The sequence below is a fragment of the Hyperolius riggenbachi genome, chromosome 6 (assembly GCF_040937935.1).
Source record: "Hyperolius riggenbachi isolate aHypRig1 chromosome 6, aHypRig1.pri, whole genome shotgun sequence".
NCBI classification, from domain to species: Eukaryota; Metazoa; Chordata; class Amphibia; order Anura; family Hyperoliidae; genus Hyperolius; species Hyperolius riggenbachi.
In genome coordinates, this window is record NC_090651.1 from 221,781,263 (window position 1) to 221,805,698 (window position 24,436).

General features: G+C 45.7%; 1 protein-coding gene across 3 annotated transcripts in view; it reads right to left on the minus strand.

Annotated features, from left to right (window-relative positions):
* Positions 1 to 24,436, minus strand: part of LOC137521330 (membrane-spanning 4-domains subfamily A member 4A-like) — a 92,050-nt gene that overhangs the window by 46,602 nt on the left and 21,012 nt on the right. For all 3 annotated transcript variants that reach the window (XM_068240450.1, XM_068240451.1, XM_068240449.1), the window contains one exon: positions 22,448 to 22,504. In XM_068240450.1, coding sequence (XP_068096551.1) covers positions 22,448 to 22,504 — 57 coding nt within the window. The remainder of the gene's footprint in view (positions 1 to 22,447; positions 22,505 to 24,436) is intronic.

Below are 24,436 nucleotides of genomic sequence, written 5' to 3' on the forward strand. Positions count from 1 at the left end.
CTCCCTAAAGGGGCTCCCTGGCACTCACTTACTGCCTGAAGGGGCTCCCTGGCACTCACTCACTGCCTGAAGGGGCTCCCTGGCACTCACTCACTACCTAAAGGGGCTCCCTGTCACTCACTATCGGGGTGCCTGTCACTCACTACCTAACTGGAGGCGCCTGTCACTCACTAGCTAACCTGGGGGTCCCTGTCACTCACTACCTAACTTGGGGGGCTACCATATTAAGGTGGCATTCTGCCTATTTATGTGAAATGCTGTCTATTTATGTGCCTCATGACTGCTGAATTTGTCTTGTTGGGAGCCTTATGATTTGTTGGGGGCCTCATGATTGCTGAATTTGTCTTGTTGGGGGCCTCATGATTTGTTGGGGGCCTCATGATTGCTGAATTTGTCTTGTTGGGGGCCTCATGATTGCTGAATTTGTCTTGTTGGGGGCCTCATGATTTGTTGGAGGCCTCATGATTGCTGAATTTGTCTTGTTGGGGGCCTCATGATTTGTTGGGGGCCTCATGATTGCTGAATTTGTCTTGTTGGGGGCCTCATGATTTGTTGGGGGCCTCATGATTGCTGAATTTGTCTTGTTGGGGGCCTCATGATTTGTTGGAGGCCTCATGATTGCTGAATTTGTCTTGTTGGGGGCCTCATGATTTGTTGGAGGCCTCATGATTGCTGAATTTGTCTTGTTGGGGGCCTCATGATTGCTAAATGCGAGACTATGGGAAAAGCTGAATCCTTATCATATGAGACAATAGCATTAAACCTACTTTTTTAGCTTTTTAAAACAGAAAATAAAACTGGGAGGTTTTAAAAAAATGAATACATTTTTCAGGAGTAGGATGGATGAAATTGTTTATCTTCACAGTTTATTTTCAACTTGGATTTTCCATAATGTTCATGTATGAGTTAAAACGTTTGTACAGTATTTAGTTTAAATTGCGGTTGCCACTTTGAGATAGATAAGTGACTTTTGGATTGCAGTTTGGGCACTCGGCCTCCAAAAGGTTCGCCACCACTGTCATAATCTAATGTCCCACCATTGCTAGGTTCATGTAAATTTGTCTCCACCCGGCCGTTACCACACCTATATTCTGGTCCATGGCCCACCCATTTTTCGGTGCGGCACGATAAGCACGCCGCACAACGTGATCCTCATATTTTTGGCACGCTAGCTGCAGTGTGCTGAATTCTGCTGCCTACAGTATGTACAGTATACGCTGTTCTCTAGTGCCTGCACTGTGTGCGGATTTACCTCCAGTGTGTACAGTGTAAGGTGTTACTCTGTGCCTTTACTGATTGTAAACCAGCTATATTGTATGCTGATCCCTGCTACTTTCAGTATGTACAGTATTAGCTGTAAAGCCTGGTACACACATACAATTTTGATTAGCCAATTTTAGCTCTGTTCATAAAATTCATTGTCTGTTGGCCCACTTACTGCACGGGGGTGGTAAAATTGAGGGTCAGTGATTGACCAATCAAAATTGTATGTGCGTATACATCTTTGATCTATGCCTATACTGATTGTAAATTATCCAAATAAAGGACAGGGGGCTCCATCCAATATTTCGATGGGCAGGCCCATTATCTGTAGCTTACACCGCTGCTAAGTTCATGTACATTTGGCCCCACCCATGGCCATGCCCACTCACCACATGGCCACGCCCATTTTTTGCCATACCTCCCCACCTGGTGCCCACAGGTGCCCCCGATCTCCAAGGACCCTAGAAACGCCCCTGTGTGTGCCTCACGTTTTATGCTGTCTGTCACACACAGACTCCTTCTTCACCTCGGGCTTAAATTTTGCGGCACAAATACATGACACGCCTGATGTGACGTCACCCATTCAGACAGTGACTACTGTGTGCCAGTTGGAGGGAGGAAAGAGAATTGACTGCAGCTGAAGCACAGAGAGATAGAGACGTCAGGCCAGCGTAACCCTGACATCTCTCTTAGTACCTTTACGGAGCCGGAGGGAGGAGGAAAGATGGGGTGGTGCCGAACAGCCCCTCGTAGCTGCCTGCAGCTGTCACGTGCCAGAGAAAGCCCAAATCATGCAAGCCTTCTCCTCCTCTTCATCTCGCACAGACACAGCAGCATGATTGATGCTGACTTACATTTTGTCTGCTCTCTGCAGGTGCGTGCAGCCAGAAATGTAATGTAAATGTACTAGCTTGGGCTGGCCTTTCTGACACTCCTATGTAGGCGTGTCACCCGATGCGTGGCGCCCCCTAGCGCCCAATTAGAAAACGCCACTGCGCGACCTGGGCGGTACTTCCTGGGTCGCGGCTTAGCTTTTGATTGTAGGAAGCTCACGGAGGCGGGCAGCGGCAGGGACAGAGGCGGGGGAGCACGGATTGAATGACAGTCTGCAAGTCAATAGAAGGCTAGCAACAAGGAGATTGTCGCTAGGCTGGTGCTTTTTACAGGAGGGCACAGCAGACCCCGGGGGGGACTAGAGGCAGCAATAGCGAGACACAGAGGCATGTGATTATGCACAGGACAAGCCTCTGCATTCTCTTAATATTCAAAATACCCGCCTCGGGTTCACTTTGAGGTTTTTCTTTGCTCCAGTCTTCTGAGAGATGCAGAGACCAGCACTGCCTAGCTATATTAATATTATTATTATTGATTTATATTGTCACTTGTCACAAAGCACAGACACCCCATTGCACATAAATCATTCCAATGCAGCTAAAATCTACACACAATTATTATTATTATCGACTTATAAAGCGCCAACATGTTCCGTGGCGCTGTACAAAGTAAGAAACAAACATGGGGTATATAATAATACAGACAATGGTGTACACAAATATACAAGATACATAATTAGTGACAAAATACAAAGAATGATACAAAATACTAAATATAGAATTGGTAATGACAGTGATAAAAGTAACATGATGAATAAAATGTATAATGATTTCCAAGACACAAAAGGGGGAGAGAGCCCTGCCCTTGCGTGCTTACAATCTAAAGGGAATGGGGGGGGGGGGGAGGGGGACAAGAGGAGGGGTAGTATGCAGGCTTGCTCAAATCCGAATTCAGGAGATACCCGGATAGTTCTATCTGGATATCTCCCAGTAAAGCTGTGCGAGGGGGCGGGGGTCAATCTTACCTGACTGACGTCTTCTTCAGTCCGTATGCGTCGCCTCCCACGATGCGCTCCAAGCGCCGCATGCGCCGGTCATGTAACTACAAACACTTCCTCCTTCCGGGTTGAAGGAGGAAGTGTTTGTAGTCACGTGACCAGCCAATGCGGCACTTGGAGCGCCTCGTGGGAGGCGGCGCGTACGGACCGAAGAAGACGTCAGTCAGTTAAGATTGACCCCGCCCCCTCCCGCACAGCTTTACTGGGAGATATCCGGATAGAACTATCCGGGTATCTCCCGAATTTGGATTTGAGCAAGCCTGGTAGTATGCAACAAATATATAGAGGCAGTGTGTTTTAGGATACCTAGGAGGAGTGCAATTTGGTCTTAGGATAAAGGGAAGTGGCCTAAGGTAGCGCATATGCTTGTCAGAACAAATGTGTTTTTAGAGAGCATTTAAAGGTAACAAAGGTTGGCGAGTGACAGATGTGTTGTGGGAGGGCATTCCAGAGGAGGGGTGAAGCGCGTGCAAAGTCTTGTAAACGTGAATGTGAGGAGTTCATTGTAGAGGAGGACAACAGAAGATCATGTGCCGATCTGAGATTGCCATTGGGTTTGTATCTGGAAATTAGTGAGAATATGTACCGGGGTGAGAGATTGTAGAGAGCTTTGTAGGTTAGGGTTAGGAGTTTGAACTGAATCCTCTGGTTAATTAGCAGCCAGTGAAGAGTTTGACAAAGAGGGTCGGCAGAGGAAGATCGAGAATAAGGATGAATGAGATGAGCAGCTGAGTTCAGTACCGACTGGAGCGGGGCCAGTCTGTTAGAAGGTAGTCCACAAAGTAGTATGTTGCAGTAGTCCAAACGAGAAATTATAAGAGCATGTATTAACATTTTAGTTGTGTCTTGAGTGAGAAAAGGACGGATGCGAGATATGTTTTTGAGTTGGAGATGGCAGGAGCTGGTTATGGAGTGAACATGAGGAATAAAAGAGAGAGATGAGTGGAATATTACCCCTAAGCACCAAGCTTTGGGAACTGAAGTTATGGGAGTGTTATTAACATTTATTGTTATTTCAGGCAGGGAGGTGGACAGAGACGGTGGAAAAATTATTAGTTCTGTGTTACTCATATTAAGTTTTAGGAAGCGAGAGGACATGAAGGAGGATATAGCAAACAAGCAGTCAGGAACACGTTTGAGGAGGGAGTTAAGGTCTGGGGCAGAGATGTACATTTGTGTATCGTCTGCATACAGGTGGTATTGAAACCCGAATGAGTTGATTAAGTCACCAAGACCATGCATGTAGATGGAAAAGAGGAGGGGACCAAGGACAGAGCCTTGGGGAACCCCGACAGACAAAGCATGTGAGAAGAGATCTGATCTGAGTAGGAGACTGAAGGACCTTCCAGAGAGGTAGGAAGATAACCATGTGAGAGCAAGGCCCTTTATTCCTACATTTGAAAGTATTTGTAAGAGTAAGGTGTGGTCGACAGTATCAAATGCTGATGACAGGTCAAGAAGGATGAGTATGGAAAACTGACCTTTGGATTTGGCAGTAAGAAGGTCATTGGCCACTTTGGTAAGGGTTGTTTCCGTGGAGTGGTTAGAGCGAAAGCCAGACTGGAACTGATCAAGTAGGGAGTTAGCAGATAAATAATTGCTTAATTCTGCATGTATATGGCGTTCAAGTAGTTTGGATGCAAATGGGAGAAGTGACACTGGGCGGTAGTTGGCAAGAGTGGTAGGATCTAGACATGTTTTTTTAAGTAGTGGTGTCACAACAGCTTTTTCAAGTGGGGACGGAAAGATGCCAGTGGAGAAGGACAGTGTAAGGATTCCTCCTGTGGCATGTTCTGTCCATTGCGGTGGAGCCGTAAATGGACAGTTCTGGCTTGTCAGCCTGCATTCGGTTGTGCATTCGCAATGAGTCACATTGTCATTTGCAACTGCTCTGCAGTTCTGGGCAGCTCAGAATGCTGTCATCATTCCACCAATGGCTTACTACAGCTGAGCTGCAGCCAGATAGCCCTGGATTTCCCGCATGCATGTTGTTACATAGTACTGCATGCATTTGTTATCATAGTCTTTCAGCCAGCTCAGGATTGAATGATTACCATTCAGCTGTGTGGAGATTTGCATGCTTGCATCCATTGGCTGATGCCAGCATAAAAGTCTGCCTTCCCTTTTAGACCTGGCCCGCCATAGTTTCAGCTCTGTCTAAGCTGTTACTGGGTCCTTTGATACTGTGAAATATATTCCTTGTCTTGTTACTTTCTAGTTCAGTTATCTTGTGGAGCTACGATTATATATTTCCCACGAGGACATACTGTATATATGTACTCCTTCTAGTGCAGAGAATTTGTATTGTTTGTATTACCTATCTTAATTCTCTGTATTGCTCCAGATCTAGCCAGTCTTCCTTGCTTATGTTATATATTGGTTCATCACCAATATATACATATTCTAGTCAGCGTTTGTTATTTACCTTGTATTTGTGCTACGGTGATATATCAGTGCCGCTGATATATACGTACTCGAACTGTTGATATCCTGTGTTTAGCTAGTCAGTTTTTAGCACATTTCGGAATGTTGCGCTTAGCGTGATCACCCGTGCTTAGCTAGCCTAGTCCTGTCCTTGCAAGTAGAGTTGAGCTGAAATTTTCGTAATTTCGCATTACTATAATTACGCATGCGAAATTTGCGATTACGATGCGAAATTAGCGTAGCGAAATTGCCATTAAAATCGTAATTGAAAATACCGTAAGCGTAATTTTCAACGCGAAATTTCGTGTTTCGTTCATGCCGTAATTTCGCATTAAACGCTACCGTAATTTCGCATTAAACCGTAACGCTCCGTATAATATGAAAAAGCCGCCGACTTTAAGGGTTAATAGCAAAGCCCCCTTAAATGCTAAGAGCCTCAAATTTGGAGAATATATTAAGGAGATCAGGAGGAATAAGAGGAAAAAAATTTTTTTCAAAAAGACCTTATAGTTTTTGAGAAAATCGATGTTAAAGTTTCAAAGTAAAAATGTATACATTTAAAAACCCGCCGACTTTAACGGTTAATAGCAAAGCCTGCTTAAAGTTTAGGAACACCAAATTCCTAGGGTATATTAAGGGGATCAGTGGGAATAAGAGGAATTTTTTTTTTTTCAAAAAGACCTTATAGTTTTTGAGAAATTCGATTTTTAAGTTTCAAGGGCAAAAATGTCTTTTAAATGCGGAAAATGTCAGTTTTTTTTGCACAGGTAACAATAGTGTTTTATTTTCATAGATTCCCCCAAGTGGGAAGAGTTTTACTTACTTCGTTCTGAGTGTGGGAAATATAAAAAAAAAAACGACGTGGGGTCCCCCCTCCCAGACCTCTTTAACCCCTTGTCCCCCATGCAGGCTGGGATAGCCAGAATGCGGAGCACCGGCCGCGTGGGGCTCCGCACCCTGACTATACCAGCCCGCATGGTCCATGGATTGGGGGGTCTCGGAAGGGGAGGGGCAGCCAAGCTTTCCCCTCCCCCTCCGAGTCCTTGTCCAATCCAAGGACAAGGGGCTCTTCTCCACCTCCGATGGGCGGTGGAGGTGGAGGCCGCGATTTCCTGGGTGGGGGGTTCATGGTGGAATCTGGGAGTCCCCTTTAAAAAGGGGTCCCCCAGATGCCCACCCCCCTCCCAGGAGAAATGAGTATAGAGGTACTTGTAGTACCCCTTACCCATTTCCTTTAAGAGTTAAAAGTAAATAAACACACAAACACATAGAAAAAGTATTTTAATTGAACAAAAAACATAACCACGAAAAAAGTCCTTTAATATTCTTAATTAACCATTAATACTTACCTGTCCCTTTAAATAAATGATCCCACGCAATATCCTCGGAAATGTTCTATCAGTTACAATGTAACAAAGTTATTACAATGTAACAACTTTGTTACATTGTAACTACGCCGCACCCGACGTCACTCACCGCCGCCGCCTCGTCTGCGCTGCAGGACCCGACAGAGCTCTGAGCTATAGCTCAGAGCTCTCGAAAGCATCTTTGTATTTGGGCTCCAAGGAGCCCCATTGGTCCTTAGCAGACCAATGGGGTTCCTTCTGATTTGAAGGAACCCCATTGGTCTGCTAAGGACCAATGGGGCTCCTTGGAGCCCAAATACAAAGATGCTTCTCAGAGCTCTGAGCTATATAGCTCAGAGCTCTGTCGGGTCCGTGCAGGACGCTAAGTCCCCGCCGGCTCCGCTGCCCTCCCCGCCTCTCCCACATGTCACCCACATGTCACCCACATGTGGGTGACATGTGGGTGACAGATGTGGGCGGGGTGGACAGCGGGAGCTGCGGGGACTTAGCGTCCTGCACGGACGCGTATGCGGCGGCTGAGCGGCGAGTGGCGTCGGGTGCGGCGTAGTTACAATGTAACAAAGTTGTTACATTGTAATAACTTTGTTACATTGTAACTGATAGAACATTTCCGAGAATATTGCGAGGGATCATTTATTTAAAGGGACAGGTAAGTATTAATGGTTAATTAAGAATATTAAAGGACTTTTTTCGTGGTTATGTTTTTTGTTCAATTAAAATACTTTTTCTAAGTGTCTGTGTGTTTATTTACTTTAACTCTTAAAGGAAATGGGTATGGGGTACAAGTACCTCTATACTCATTTCTCCTGGGAGGGGGGGTGGGCATCTGGGGGACCCCTTTTTAAAGGGGACTCCCAGATTCCACCATGAACCTCCCCCCCAGGAAATCGCGGCCTCCACCTCCACCGCCCATCGGAGGTGGAGAAGAGCCCCTTGTCCTTGGATTGGACAAGGGCTCGGAGGGGGAGGGGAAAGCTTGGCTGCCCCTCCCCTTCCGAGACCCCCCAATCCATGGACCATGCGGGCTGGTATAGTCAGGGTGCGGAGCCCCACGCGGCCGGTGCTCCGCATTCTGGCTATCCCAGCCTGCATGGGGGACAAGGGGTTAAAGAGGTCTGGGAGGGGGGACCCCACGTCGTTTTTTTTTTATATTTCCCACACTCAGAACGAAGTAAGTAAAACTCTTCCCACTTGGGGGAATCTATGAAAATAATACACTATTGTTACCTGTGCAAAAAAAACTGACATTTTCCGCATTTAAAAGACATTTTCGCCCTTGAAACTTAAAAATCGATTTTCTCAAAAACTATAAGGTCTTTTTGAAAAAAAATTTTTTCCTCTTATTCCTCCTGATCTCCTGAAATTTGAGGCTCTTAGCATTTAAGGGGGCTTTGCTATTAACCCTTAAAGTCGGCGGCTTTTTTATATTATACGGAGCGTTACGTTTAACGCGAAATTACGGTAGCGTTTAATGCGAAATTATGGCATGATACGACTAATGCGAAAATTACGCGAAAATTACGCTTACGCGAAATTTCGCGAAATCCTTCTTCATTACGATTATGTACTTACGGCCATAATCGTAATTACACTAATTACGCGAAATTTCGCAAAATCGTAATTAGGTCATTACGCTCATCTCTACTTGCAAGGTAGCCATTGCTGTGGTTGCTATTGGTTACCTCACTCTTGTCTTTGTGAATGCTTGCTGTCACTGAGGCAGTGGCTAGATTAGCAAGTATTCATTCTGTCAGCCTCTGTCCTCCTAGTCCTGTCCTTGTGAGGTAGCCATTGCTGCCGTTGCTATTGGCTACCTCACTCCAGTCTCTCTTGTATCTGTCTGAATGTTTGCTATTGCAAGAGCAGCGCAACATCGGACTGTGCTGACATTGCGTCTTATCCAAAGCCCAGAGCTGCAGTTGCTCTAGGCAGCCTGTGTAGCCTCTTCCATTATCCAGCTTTTAGCCTTATTGTGCTGGGTGGTCAGAAAGTATGACCCCCCAGCATTATAGACAGGTTAAATAGCGCTGTTAGTGCAGGCATGAGAAATGAGGATAGCTGTGGAATGAAATGGGAGGGAATAGGATCCAAAGAACAGGTGGTTAGATTAGCTTTGGGAATTATAGAGGAGAGAGAATGAGAGATGAGTGGAGAGAAGGCAGTTAGAGAGTAGTCAATGAGAGGTGTGGAGGTGGGATTTGAGGGCTGCATGGAGAATTCACTTTGATTTTGTCAATTTTATCAGAATCAGAATCGCATTTATTTCGCCAAGCACGACTGGGTCGTGCCCGGAATTGGGCTTGGCACAAGAGTACAGGGCATGTACATAGAAACATAAGAAACAGCATGGAATAGAGCCTAGTGGCATCACTTCATCTAACAAAAACATATACATAAAAGTTTCTAAACACAACTGGATCCAAACATAAACATACTACTTTTACTTTTCCAAACACATCTGTATAGTGAATTACAAGCAGAAAGTCAAGGGTGGGGTGGGGGGGGGGGGCAGTCAACGGGGGGAGTGCATGGCAGAGTTTATTGAGTTCAGTGTAATTACAGCCGAGGGGAAGAAGCTGTTTTTGTGTCTCGTGGTCTTTGTTGAGATGGACCAGTACCTCAGATACCTCCACCCCAAGGGGAGCTGATTGAAAAACTGGTGGCCAGGGTGGAAGGGATCCTTATCAGTGAAGTATGTGGCAAATTCTTCAGCTGATAAGCAAGATGAAGAAGGAGGAGGATGGAGAACAGAGGTGAAGGTGCTGAACAAGCGTTTTGGATTGTGTAGATGGGCAGATATTAGGGAAGAAAAATAGGACTGTTTTGCCACAGAGAGTGCGTTTCTGAAGTTGTTCAAGGCAATTTTATATGAGATGAAGTCCTCACTTGTGTTACTTTTCCTCCAATGCTGTTCAGCTGCTCTAGAGCATCTTTTTAACTTTTTAGTGGTTTTGGTCATCCAGGGTTGGCGACTGACACGGTGAGGGCGGACGTTGACGAGGGGGGCGAAGCCATCCATGACTTTTGTAATGGAGCTGTTGTAGTGTATAGCAGCCGAGTCTGGGTCAGTGAAGGATTGTGTGAGAAGAGGTGCCAGGGCAACAGAGACAGTTTGAATGTCTAGATTACAATAGTTTCTTTGAGTTTGTGAGCGTGCTTGTGCCAGGGTGGTAGGAAAAGAGGAGGAGAGAGAAAAGTTAAGTAGGTTATGATCAGAGAGTGGTAGTGGATCATTGGTAAAGTCAGTGACAGAACATAGACGAGTGAATACGAGGTCAAGCGTATGGCCATCAGTGTGGGTTGAGGTAGAGGACCACTGAGACAAGCCATAGGAGGAAGTGAGTGATAGAAGTTTTTTGGAGACAGTGTTATCGGTGTCAATAGGAATGTTAAAATCACCCATGATGATGGTAGGGATGTCAATGGGATAGGAACTGGAGAAGCCAGGCAGAGAAATTATCTAAGTAAACAGAAGCAGGGCCTAGAGGACGGTAAATAACTGCAATCTGGAGGTTCGAGGGAGAGTATAGTCGGACGGCATAGCCTTCAAAGGATGGCAGGGAGAGAGAGGGAATAGGAGTGAGAGGTTTGAAGGAGCATTTATCTGAGAGGAGAATGCCCACACCACCACGTTTATTCCCACTTCTAGGAGTGTGGCTAAAGTGGAAACCTCCATAGGAGAGGGCGGCAGGTGAGACTGTGTCAGAAGGGGTCAGACAGGTTTCAGTTTGTTGCAGACTGAGCGGGCATTCCAGAGGGCAGCCAAGATAGGAGGGGGTGTAGGGGGAAGGAGTGGAATATTAATAAGGTTACGGTAAGAGGGAAGGGAATTTGATTTTTTGCGAACAGTGTGATTAGCAGGGGGGAGTGGGGGTCCAGGGTTAGGTGAAATGTCCCCAGAAGCAAGGAGGAGGAGAAGGCAGACAGAGCGGAGCAGAGGTTGCAGTGTAGACTTATATTTAGACGTAGTGTGACAAGGAAGGTGAGGTTGTAAGTACAAGAAAATCTCATGAGAGGCAAGCTTTTTATCGCTCCCGACTATCTCATCGCTGTCTCCCCACTGCAGCTTACTCACTCTGCCGTCTCTATAACGGCAGAGCCTTCTGAGCTGGTCAGGAGCCGTTTTCATTGGCTCCTGACCCTGTCTATCCACGTAAGTGGCTCCTGTGATAAAATCGCAGCCATTTGTGATATTGAATATAATACAGAAGCCATATTTTTTCATTTTATGTTGGCTATGTACTATCTCTTATGTGTATGTCTGTTAGGAGCTAGTCTGGCAGCTAGCTATGGGGTATAATTGTCACCTGGACACCAGGGTGAAGGAAGCTGCTAATTTGATTTTCTGTACGTCAATGTAAATTACATTTGCATTCAGTTTCCTCTGGAAACTACAGCCTACCAGGAAGAAGGGAGCTACTAATTAGCAGCCATTTGGCAAGAATAGTTTGATGCGTCTGCATGGCTTTGAACTCTGTATATATGTAAACAGCCCTGTTCCTGGACTCTGGACCCATTGTATATTCGGAACAGGAAACCTTTGGAATTTGCATATCATTCACAGCAAGCAACGATTTTACAGAGGGCTCTGCAAACAGTGACGTCACAATCTGGGGAAATTGGATTATTTCTGGATGTGAATATTGAGTAGCCCCAGGCTAGCCATCTTCCTATAAAAAATCAGCTTGGAAGACGAGAACTCGTACTTCTCAGGAGCTACCAACATGCTAGAGGTGCCCCGGCTACTGGTTGAAACTGCGTGCTCTCACAAACAACGCTCTGTTCTGTATGCTGATAACATTTAACTCCCGTTTTTATTTTTGCAAACTGTCATGTTGAGTGTCCTTGTCTTTTTTACTTTGTTTTTGTAAATCTTTTGTATATTTTTCTTTCTGCACTGTTCCACTTCATTTTTGGAATATTAAATATTTATTTAATAAGCTTGGATTCTGATGTACTAGCAGAGCTCGTAGTCCTAGAGAGAGACTGCAGTGTAATTGGCGTTACAAGTTCAGTGTCGAATTGGAAGCTCAGTTTGTACAACGCTACTGTGTGAGAGTTTGTGTGTGTGTGGCGTTCCCGTATTAGGTCCACACTAGACACAGTTGCAGGACGGACACTGCAGTCCGGATCAAGGGAAGATTAGGGGAAGTACCACCATACTGCAAACTGATGAAAGTGCATCAGTTTTGCATCAGTTTCGCATCAGTTTCCGTTCAGTTTTTCCCTGACAGAAAACGTCTCTATCATTAGGAAGGAGTGGGAGGATTTTTTTGGGCCAATCATAAAGCTCAGGCTATCCGTTTTCACATCAGTTTTTTGCCTGTGGAGCTGGAGATGCGTTTTCTCATTGCTTTTCACTACCCCTGCGTGTATCCGTGGTCCTGATCCGTTGCGTGAAAATGCAGCAGATCCGGACCTTCCGTTCAGGTTTTGAAAATGGGTCCCCGCAAACGCAGACGGATCCGTTTTTTACTTGGGTGAGGCTGGCTGCTATTTTGAACATTAGTATCCGAGACTCCGTTTTTCATCAGGTTTGAAAAACGCAGCCACTGATACGTTTCCGGATCTAGTGTGGACCAGGCCTAGGCCTAATCGCAAAGCTGACCCAAATACAAAAATGCTGGACTGAGTGCAGGCCACTCAAAAGCAGATTGGGAGTTGTTCAAGTGTCTAGCAGCAGCTAGTGGTGGCAGAGCGACGTTTTGTTGAGGGGGTGACAGCCTTATGTTAGCGTGAATAAGGCTGCTTCCCCTCTCAATCTGGCCAAACCCCAGTCGGAAACTGTCTCTGCAGGCTTGCAGTGGGGCCGGTTCTTGATATATTGGCGGCAGTGTGGTGGGAACGCTTTGTACATTAGTACGCAGTTTAGATCCCTATCCTATGTACTAAGGGCTGGAAGCTGTTAGAAGCAACTAGCCTACAAAAGTCTACTCAGTGTAGAATCTATATACCTTTTTATTCACAAGGATACACACTTGGCATTTTGATTCCCCTCCCCCTTTTTCTATTTTTTTGTTGTTGTTTGGCAATACAATTGCTCAGAAAGCAACCAGCTATGACAAACAGAATCAAGTCGACCTACTCAACCTGTGTGAGCACAGAGGCATCGAGACGGGGAGGGGGCAGACTAAGGAGCAGCTAGTGCTGGCCCTCCAGGAGTATGATGAGGCAGAGCAAGCCTGTGCTCCAAAGCCAGCAGATGAAGCTCACAGCATGTCGGAGGAAGAATCGCTCCTGCCACAGGATGCAAGTGGAGACGATGTCCTGGATGACCGAACACGGAGATGACATCTCTGGAAGCTGATCTACAGCTACTGGGCTCGGCTGATCCAGAACTGCGCCTAAAGCTGACTCTACTGCATCGACAAGTCGAGAAGGAATAAGCTGAATGGCAACACCAGGCCGAGAGGGAAAGATGGGTCGGGATCTTCCACTTCAGAACTTGGCCCTGAGGCCTCCCAGTTTGAAACTTCCCTTGTATCTGTGGCAGACAGCCCTGAGTTCTCTGAGGCTGTTCAAGTTGATAACCGCCTGCAGGAGCTCAGGGGTCTGTCTAACAGGCCACTCGCTGAGGATGACAAAGTGATGTGTGTACTGGGAACAAGGCAGACCTTGTCGAGGGGTTAATTCCCCAGAGCTGTCTGACGTGGAAAGGGCAGTAAAGCAGTTAACCTTTTCCCAAGAGGACAGGGAAGTAAACTCACGCCACTATAGAGAAAGTGACTGTAGAGACCCTTCACCAGCTGCGGCACTATCTCCATGGTCGCAAATTCACGGTCATCACTGACCATAATCCCCCGGTTGGTTGCATCAGTTTGCCGGGGGCAATGGCACATTGCAGCAACACGGCCTAGTTTTCCAGCAGTGTAGCTTGGAGCTAACTGCCAGGTGGGGAGCCCTCCTGCTAAGGAATTACCCCACCAGGCCAGGCCGTCAGTGTAAGCGCTGGCAACATGATTTGTGGGAATCATCTGCTGTGCGCCATTTTGAAAGGGGAGGTGTGATAAAATAGCAGCTATTTGTGATATTGCATATAATACAGAAGCCATTTTTTTCATTTTATGTGCATATTTGTTAGGAGCCAGTCTGGCAGCTGGCTTTGGGGTATAATTGTAACCTGGATACCAGAGTGAAGGAGACTGCTAATTTGATTTTCTGTGCGTCAATGTAAATTACATTTGCATTCAGTTTCCTCTGGAAACTACAGCCTACCAGGAAGAAGGGAGTTACTAATTAGCAGCCATTTGGCAAGAATAGTCTGATGTGTCTGCATGGCTTTGAACTCTGTATATACAGTGGCTTGCAAAAGTATTCGGCCCCCTTGAAGTTTTCCACATTTTGTCACATTACTGCCACAAACATGAATCAATTTTATTGGAATTCCACATGAAAAACCAATACAAAGCGGTGTACACGTGAGAAGTGGAACAAAAATCATACATGATTCCAAACATTTTTTACAAATAAATAACTGCAAAGTGGGGTGTGGGGTGGGTTGTGCGTAATTATTCAGCCCCCTGAGTCAATACTTTGTAGAACCACCTTTTGCTGCAATTACAGCTGCCAGTCTTTTAGGGTATGTCTCTTCCAGCTTTGCACATCTAGAGACTGAAATCCTAGCCCATTCTTCTTTGCAAAACAGCTCTAGCTCCGTCAGATTAGATGGACAGCATTTGTGAACAGCAGTTTTCAGATCTTGCCGCAGATTCTCGATTAGATTTAGATCTGGACTTTGACTGGGCCATTCTAACACATTGGTATGTTTAGTTGTAAACCATTCCATTGTTGCCCTGGCTTTATTTTTAGGGTCGTTGTCCTGCTGGAAGGTGAACCTCCTTTCTTCCAAGATTGCCCTGTATTTGGCTCCATCCATCTTCCCATCAACTCTAACCAGCTTCCATGTCCCTGCTGAAGAGAAGCACACCCAGAGCATAATGCTGCCACCACCATATTTGACAGTGGGGATGGTGTGTTCAGAGTGATGTGCAGTGTTAGTTTTCCGCCACACATAGCGTTTTGCATTTTGGCCAAAAAGTTCCATTTTGGTCTCATCTACCACCAGAGCACCTTCTTCCACATGTTTACTATGTCCCCCACATGGCTTGTGGAAAACTGCAAATGGGACTTCTTATGCTTTTCTGTTAACAATGGCTTTCTTCTTGCCACTCTTCCATAAAGGCTAACTTTGTGCAGTGCACAACTAATAGTTGTCCTATGGACAGATTCCCCCACCTGAGCTGTAGATCTCTGCAGCTCGTCCAGAGTCACCACGGGCCTCTTGGCTGCATTTCCGATCAGTGCTCTCCTTGTTTGGCCTGTGAGTTTAGGTGGACGGCCTTGTCTTGGTAGGTTTACAGTTGTGCCATACTCCTTCCATTTCTGAATGATCGCTTGAACAGTGCTCCGTGGGATGTTCAAGGCTTTGGAAATCCTTTTGTAGCCTGAGCCTGCTTTAAATTTCTCAATAACTTTATCCCTGACCTGTCTTGTGTCTTCTTTGGACTTCATGGTGTTGCTGCTCCCAATATTCTCTTGGTCAACCTCTGAAGCTGTCACAGAGTAGCTGTATTTGTACTGACATTAGATTACACACAGGTGCACTCTATTTAGTCATTAGCACTCATCAGGCAATGTCTATGGACAACTGACTGCACTCAGACCAAAGGGGGCTGAATAATTATGCACACCCCACTTTGCAGTTATTTATTTGTAAAAAAAAAGTTTGGAATCTTGTATGATTTTCGTTCCACTTCTCAAGTGTACACCACTTTGTATTGGTCTTTCATGCGGAATTCCAATAAAATTGATTCATGTTTGTGGCAGTAATATGACAAAATGTGGAAAACTTCAAGGGGGTCGAATACTTTTGCAAGCCACTGTATGTAAACAGCCCTGTTGTTCGGAATATACAATGGGTCCAGAGTCCAGGAACAGGAAACCTTTGGAATTTGCATATCACAGCAAGCAAGGATTTTACAGAGGGCTCTGCAAATGGTGATGTCACAATATGGGGAAATTGGATTATTTCTGATTGTGAATATTGAGTAGCCCTAGGCTACCATTCTTCCTATAAAAAAATCAGCTTGGAAGACTAGAACTCGTACCTCTCAGGAGCTAGCAACATGCTAGAGGTGACCTGGCTACTGGACGGAACTGCATGCTCTCGCAAACAATGCTCTGTTCTGTATGCTGGTAATGTTTAATTCCCATTTTTATTTTTGCAAACTGTCTTGTTGTGTGTCCTTGTATTTTTTACCTTGTTTTTGTAAATCTTTTGTACATATTGCTTTCTGCACTGTTCCACTTTTTTTTTTGGAATATTTATTTAATAAACCTGACTTCTGATGTACTAGCAGTGCTCGTAGTCCTAGAGAGAGCCTGCAGTGTAATTGGTGTTCAGTGTCTAATTGTAAGCTCGGTTTGTACACCGCTACCGTGTGACTGTTCGTGTGTGTGTGTGTGGCATTCCCGTATTTAGGACTAAGCGCAAACCTGACCCAAATATGAAAACGCTGGACTGAGTGCAGGCCACTCGACAGCAGAGTGGGAGTTGTTGAAGTGTCTAGCAGCAGCTAGTGGTGGCAGAGTGAAGTGTTGTTGAGGGGTGACAGCTTTGTGTTAGCTTGAATAAGGCTGCTTCCCCTCTCAATCTGGTCAAACCCCAGTCGGGAACCGTCTCTGCAGGCTTGCCGTGGGGCCGGTTCATGACAGTTCCCATTGGCTTACATTGATAGGCAGGGTCAGGAGCCAATAAAAGTGGCTCCTGACCGGCTCACAGGAACTCTGCCATCATAAAAGTGGCAGCGTGGGTAGCCCAGGTTCCCGACGTGCGGTGGTGATATTGGCGGGTATGTGCGGCGATTCTTCGATATTCGTCGCTATTCTGCGGTTTCTTGTAGCAGCGGCCTCTGGTCCTTAAGGGGGCAGAGACCGCTGGTACTTAAGCGGTTAACTGCTCTGCCGAGGCAGACAGCTGACACAGCTGAGAGATCAAATTACAGTTGCAATTAATCAAAGGTGAGGGGGAAATAGACGGGATAAACTCTCTAAATACATACTGGGTCCTGTGCAAGAGTTCAGGTCCACTTTAACAAACTGTTTGATACTCTCCTTTTTTTATCTTTACCCGATACTGAATGCATCACCAGAAGCAACTGTCTTTATAGTCAGTGTTTCCACTATGTACAGTATGTAATAGCAAAAGGCCAATTCCCACATTATTAACTCCACACTGATTTCTGCAGTGCTATGTAGTAACCACAAGCCAGGACAAAAATCACTGCCACCCAAAAAGGGGAAAGGAGTGAGCTTCACACGCATATTGGAAATAATGTGGACGGAGCAAACTGTAATGTGTAACGCAAAGACAGTGGGCCCGAGTTTTCTCTCAAAACACAGCTAGGCAAAGTGACCCTAAAGGTAATTAGAAAGTGTCCCGCAGACACATAATAAGGCAGTGTCCCCACCTCTCCTCCCCTTCCCCCCCCCCCTCCCCAACAAAAAAACAACAACACATAAGAAAGCAGCATCTCCCCTGTGATGTGGTGGAAGGGCAGATTCACATAATTTGCATCATGCATGTGTATTAGATAAATCTGCAGAAACTGCGTGATGCTATCACACCAATATGGACCAAAATCTCTGAGGAATGCCATGAAAAATTAAGGCATTTCTGAACATTACCCCACATATATGAAGTGCAGCAAATGTTACCTCAGACATAAATTCTTCCCTGGTGCCAGTGGTTCCCGTCCTACCTCTCCCAAATAAAGCTTCCGTGGTGCTAGTGGTCTCGTCCCCTCCTTCCCCCAAAAAGGAAAAAGAAAAGTCCCTAATATAGACAGCACCAAACGAATCAATTGTATCACAAATGGTAACACATTTTATTAGGAACAATTTTCACATATAAAAACATCTAAAATCACCAACGGTGAAAACAGTATAAATATAATAATAGGTCTGAATAGATAACAGTATAATCACCAAGTCCTCAAAAACCACAATAATATGCCATAATAGTACAAAAAATCATGTATCACAATAATAATTACATAAGTCACATGTATCACAATAATAATTACATAAGGCCTCTTCGACAAGCGTGTTGGACCCGCGAGATGCATAACCTCCTGGGCGATAATCCCGAGCTGAGCTCGGGGTATGTCGCGCAGGAGGATTTCTCAGGCCCTGGTGGGCCGATTTGCATAATTTTTTTTTGTTACACGCAGCTAGCACTTTGCTAGCTGCGTGTAACTTCCGATCGCCGCCACTCGCCGCCGATCCGCCCCTACCCGCCGTGCCGCGCAGCCCCCCCCAGACCCCTTGCGCAGCCTGGTGGATCGGGGCTCCCTCTGACGGCACGACGTCGGTGACGTCATCGCGAGCATCACCATGGCGACGGGGGAAGCCAAGCAGGAGATCCCGTTCTGAACGGAATCTCCTGCTTGCGCTGATCGCCGGAGGCGATCGGAGGGGGTGCGGGGATGCCGCTGCATATCGGCTATCATGTAGCTAGCGCTAGGCTAGCTACATGATTTTAAAAAAAAAAAATTTAAAAAGTGCTGCGCCCCCTCCTGGGAGATGTAATTGTATCCCCCAGAGGGTTAAGGCGCCCAGTGGTGGTATGATACTCTCCTTTTTTTTATCTTTACCCAATACTGAATCCATCACCGGAAGCAAATGTCTTTATAGTCAGTGTTTCCACTATGTACTGTATGTAATAGCAAAAGGCCAACACCTACATTATTAACTCCACACTGATTTCTGCAGTGCTATGTACTTCTAATTATATTTATTATATAATAATAATAATTATATATTATCATACTCCTGTATGATTGGTCCTCACCCTTTACTTAAAGTAAATCCTTTGCCTTTCCACCACTTTCTTCACTCATTTCAGCACGGGTTCCTTCACTAATTGACTTTATATTTGCAGGTTTTACTCCACCCTTATAACTACAAATAGATAGATAGATAGATAGATAGATAGATAGATAGATAGATAGATAGATATTAACATATATCCTGTCTTTGCACTACCTATTGGAATATTCGGGATCACTGTGCAATATACTATTTTGCATTTATGCTATGCATATATATGGACACTCCTTAAATATTTTTTGGCATTGTGACTTATATAATTATTATTGTGATACATGATTTTTTGTACTATTATGACATATTATTGTGGTTTTTGAGGACTTGGTGATTATACTGTTATCTATTCAGACCTAATATTATATGTACACCCGGCTGTTGTCACCGTTGGTGATTTTAGATGTTTTTATCTGTGAAAACTGTTCCCAGTAAAATTTGTTACCATTTGTGATACAATTGATTGGCTTGGTGATGTCTATTTTGGGCACTTTTCTTTTTCCTTTTTGTGACGTTAACTGCCTATTTAGCACATTGCCTTCTTAATTAGAATCTGATCTACAACAGAGACCTGTCATTATATGAATTAACTATAGATGGTGCTTGTCCAAAATAGAATTTTTAAACCCTCTTTCCCCCCAATGAATCTTCCCTGGTGCTAATGGTCTCACCCCTCTCACCCCAAATAAAGCTTCCCTGGTGTTCTAGTGGTTTTCCCCCTCTCCCCTGGTGGTATAAGTGGCCCCATCCTGCTCCTCCAGCTGAGGCAATGCAGAGTATGTGCATGCAGAAGGCATGCTGCTGCCTGCTCAGCCTAGTCTACCAATATCCAACCTGCTGTCACCGTTCAGCTCTCCCACTATCTCCCGGCATCTCTTTCTGCATCACGTGAATACACTAAGACAGGAAGAGATGCTGGTGCTAAAGGAAGAGCTGAGCCATGACAGGAGGTCAGACATTACTGTACTCCTGCATGCCGGTGAGATCACTGCAAGGCTTCCGCTCACGTAATACTCTGCATTGCCTCAGCTGGGCGGGGCACAAGCACAGTGGAGGAGCATGTGCCAGGACATGGGCAGCAGCCCAACCCTGATGCTTTCCCCTAGGTATGCCACCTCCATAAACCCAAATTAACCAAGGCAGGATTACCTGCTTTACAGTCTATTGCCTAGCATCGGAGGACATACGATTCCTTCCTGGAAAGTATGCATTCAGGCGCTTAGAGAGGCAACTAGGAGTAAATAAATAAATAAAAAAGCTGAAGAATGCTTTTTTCGCTCAGTGTCAAATCCAATTAGATTTATTTGTTTTAAAAATTAATTGCTAGTGGATCTTACCTTAATACAAATGATCTGGAACTCCTTAGGGCAGCGGTGGCGAACCTATGGCACGCGTGCCGGGCCCGGCACGCGTAGCCTAATTTGCTGGCACGCCACCGCTGCTTATGAACTGGCCGCAGCGCCAGTTCATAGCCCGCAGCCCCGCAGTCTCCCGGGAGGCAGACCAGGGCTACGGCAAGATGGCCGCCGAAGCCCTGTACTGGAGACTATTTGTCTCCAGTACAGGGCTTCGGGTGCCATCTTCCCGTAGCCCTGCACTCTGCCTGTCAGCGGCAGCGTGGGAGACTCAGCTGCAGAAGGAACGTCCGGGGGAGATGCGCGCCAGAGCCCAGCAAAGAGAGAAGACTTCTGTCAGGTGAGTACATTACTTTTTTGCAGGTGAAATGCGTCCCACTGTGTTATTTTCTGCTAAATGCTATGTTTCCCACATTGTGTTTATTTACTGTGAAATGCTGCCCACTGCGTTTGTTTTCTGGTGAAATGTGGCCCGCTGCGTTTGTTTTCTGGTGAAATGTGGCCCACTGCGTTTGTTTTCTGGTGAATTGTGGCCCACTGCGTTTGTTTTCTGGTGAAATGCTGCCCACTGCGTTTGTTTTCTGGTGAATTGTGGCCCACTGCGTTTGTTTTCTGGTGAAATGCTGCCCGCTGTGTTTGTTTTCTGGTGAAATGCTGCCCGCTGCGTTTGTTTTCTGGTGAAATGCTGCCCGCTGCATTTGTTTTCTGGTGAAATGTGGCCCACTGCGTTTGTTTTCTGGTGAAATGTGGCCCACTGCGTTTGTTTTCTGGTGAAATGTGGCCCACGGCGTTTGTTTTCTGGTGAAATGTGGCCCACTGCGTTTATTTTCTGGTGAAATGTTGCCTGCTGCATTTGTTTTCTGGTGAAATGTGGCCCACTGCGTTTATTTTCTGGTGAAATGCTGCCCGCTGCGTTTGTTTTCTGGTGAAATTCTGCCCACTGCGTTTGTTTTCTGGTGAAATGCTGCCCGCGGCGTTTATTTTCTGGTGAAATGTGGCCCACGGCGTTTGTGTTCTGGTGAAATGCTGCCCGCGGCGTTTATTTTCTGGTGAAATGTGGCCCACTGCGTTTATTTTCTGGTGAAATGTTGCCTGCTGCGTTTGTTTTCTGGTGAAATGTGGCCCACTGCGTTTGTTTTCTGGTGAAATGTGGCCCACTGCGTTTATTTTCTCTAGAAATGTGGCCCACTGCGTCTATTTTCTGGTGAAATGTGGCCCACTGTGTCTATTTTCTGGTGAAATGTGGCCCACATTGCAAGATTTTCTGCTGAAATGTTGCACACATTGCGCTTATTTTCTGGTGTCTGGGGTAACTGTTGCTGCATTTATTATTAAGGGCTCATTCACACTACAGAACGTATGCACGAATGCGATTTCATGCATGCGCTGCCAACGCACAGGGATCGCACGGAATGCACGTTGTGGTGCGCTAAAGCGTGGACGTCGGCAGCTGTACCCATCGGGGAAACGTATGCGTTGTGCGTTAAAATGTTCCCAGATGCGTTACAACGTAACGCATGGGAACGCACACCTGTAGTGTGAATGGTAACATGGAAGTCTATTGACTTTCATGTTACCATATGAATCTTACATTATGTGCGTTGCGTCAAAACTGACAGCGCAGCACATAGTGTGAATGAGCCCTTAATGGTCATAGTTGGCTATATTTGCTGCTTTGGGGTTACGGCGGGTATAAATAGCATCATACAGTTTCTGCACACCCATGAAACACTGCTTTCTTATGCCTCGCTGTTACATCATTACGTTAGCTCCGCCCATACAATATCATGGCCACTCCCACTTTTCGGCCCGACGCGCTACGCGCGCCGCAACCCCACCCCCCATTGGCACTCGGAGATAAATAAGTCGGTGTTAGGTCGCAGTTTGGGCACTCGGCCTCTGAAAGGTTAGCGATCACTGCCTTAGGGTAATTATCGTAAAATACTTATTCTTGAAATACTTCTGTAAATCAAATTGTACAGCTGAGGCACATCCATTAAATACATAACTCGGTAAATAGCCAATGTTATTCCATGGAGCAGATAGTTGAGACAGCATGGAATTTGCATTTACCTTGTTGACTTGCCATAAGTTCCTATTTTTTCCATGGAATTGTGCTTGACAAAGAGTATCAGGCCCGCAATAATCTAGAGCCATCGCACAAGTAAGCAGTTCCAGATCACTTGTGGCTATAATGATGTGGTGAACACCTGTTGAGCTCCCCCTTAAAACATCTTCCAAGCTGTGTATTATGTTCAACTTACCTTCCCTAAAGTAGGCTTGACGGAAGCAGAAACTGAAACTGATCCACAGATGAGGAACTATAAGAAAAATAGAAAAAATAAGACATTATTTGGAGTTGCAATTTTCTGTTTATTGCACTGATTATTATTATTATGATTATTCTAAGCGAACCACCATTATTCAGAATTGAAGCTAAGCACACTTGAAACTAGCAGGATCCTCAATAGGCTTCCCATGTCATCCTGGAGACCAAAGCTGCTGCCCGTGACTTCCTGTATGATTGAAACCGCACCCCTCTTCATGCAGGTACTGCACCAGCCCAAAATGGCAGCGGCTGTGCAGTAGCCCGGAGCCACTCATGTATGAGCATAGAAGTTAAAGTTGAGGACTCAACAATATCCTATTGCCATTGATGATTCAAGCTTTGGAGCTGAGAGTGAAGTGGTCAGTGGTGGAAGATAGCAATGCTTCGGGACCAGCTTTTGTAGATTGGGCTAATGTGAACGCAGGAGGAGCAGGCTAAGGGAGGGGTGACAAAGAATGGCAGCAAGAAAGGATGACTTTATAACCACTCAAAGACTTTAAAGGGGCCCATACACCTAACGATTTTCCCGATGATATACTGCAGATTCTATCACTGTGATCGAATCTGCTGTGAAATCGTTGCACAAACGCTGACCAAACGATCGATTTCCGCCTGAAATTGATCGTTCTCGTCGATCCGTCCGTGCGGAAGATTTCGCTTGATTGCCGGCGGGTCGAGAGTGCATCGATAGTGGAGTTCGAATGTCCGACGACCAACGCTAGCGGCAATACATTACCTGATCCGGCCGGTGCGTATGCCCGCTGTCACCGCCGCTCCTTCTCCGCTGGGCTCCGGCAGGCTTCACTTCTTAAACAGTAGAGCGCCCTCTACTGTTTAAACTTCCCCGGACAGGAAGTACAGTGAAGCTGCAGCCCTGGAACCCGGAGCGGAGAAGAAGACAGTGGAGACCAGGGGACTTGCGCCGGCCGGATCAGGAAATCTTTGGGGTGGAGGGGGTGGAGGGGGTGGAGGGGTTGCGGCATCAGCGGCAGTTCCACAGATGGTGAATCGATTTCATGCTGAAATCGATTCACAATCTGTTTGCAGTAAAGGCAGCCATACGATCCCTCTCTGATCAGATTCGATCAGAGAGGGATCTATCTGTTGGTCGATTTGATGGCAAATCGACCAGTGTATGGCCACCTTAAGATGGACTCTATACACTCAGCAGCTGTACTACCACCTCACATTCCAAACAGTGGCAGTCAGCTAACTCAGCTGAGGGATCAAATTACAACTTGTGATTAGATACAGATGAGAGGGAATTAGACAGGGTAAATTCTCTAAATATATACAGGGTGCATTTCTCTATGTTTTCATTCTGTCCTGTACAAGTTCAGGTCCACTTTAAATGCAAACATTAATGGATAGCTCAAGAGTAATACATAAAACTGTTAATACTAAAATCATCTTTAGGTCCATTGGATTTAAGGGTCTTGAGTGTGAAATTCTACTTGTTCTCTAGTTTCAGCATGTCAAACACTTTATTTTGGCCCCTCCAATCGATGTTGATCTACAGTGGCGGCTCCAGGATTTTTTTGGGGGGGTGCTATGCAGGTGCTGGACCAACTTCTGGGGTAGCTGATAACCCGTGGCGCGCTTCACAAAAAATGGGTGTGGCTATAACCTGCGGCGCACGAAGCATGCCGTGGCAAAAAAATTGGGCATGGCCATGACCGGGTGAGGGCGGAGCTAACTATAATTAAAAAGTGCAACGCAAAGATAGTGGGCCCAAGTTTTGGTGACCCTTTACCCAGTAAATTCACATAATTAGCAGGTTTTCTCAAGAAAATACACATAATGTCAGCAGATTTTCTCAAGAAAATACATGTAATGTGAGCAGATTTGCCCAGAAAATACGTTCAATCATATGGCAGATTTGCCCAGAAAACACTTCAATTGTGTGGCAGATTTGCTAAGAAAA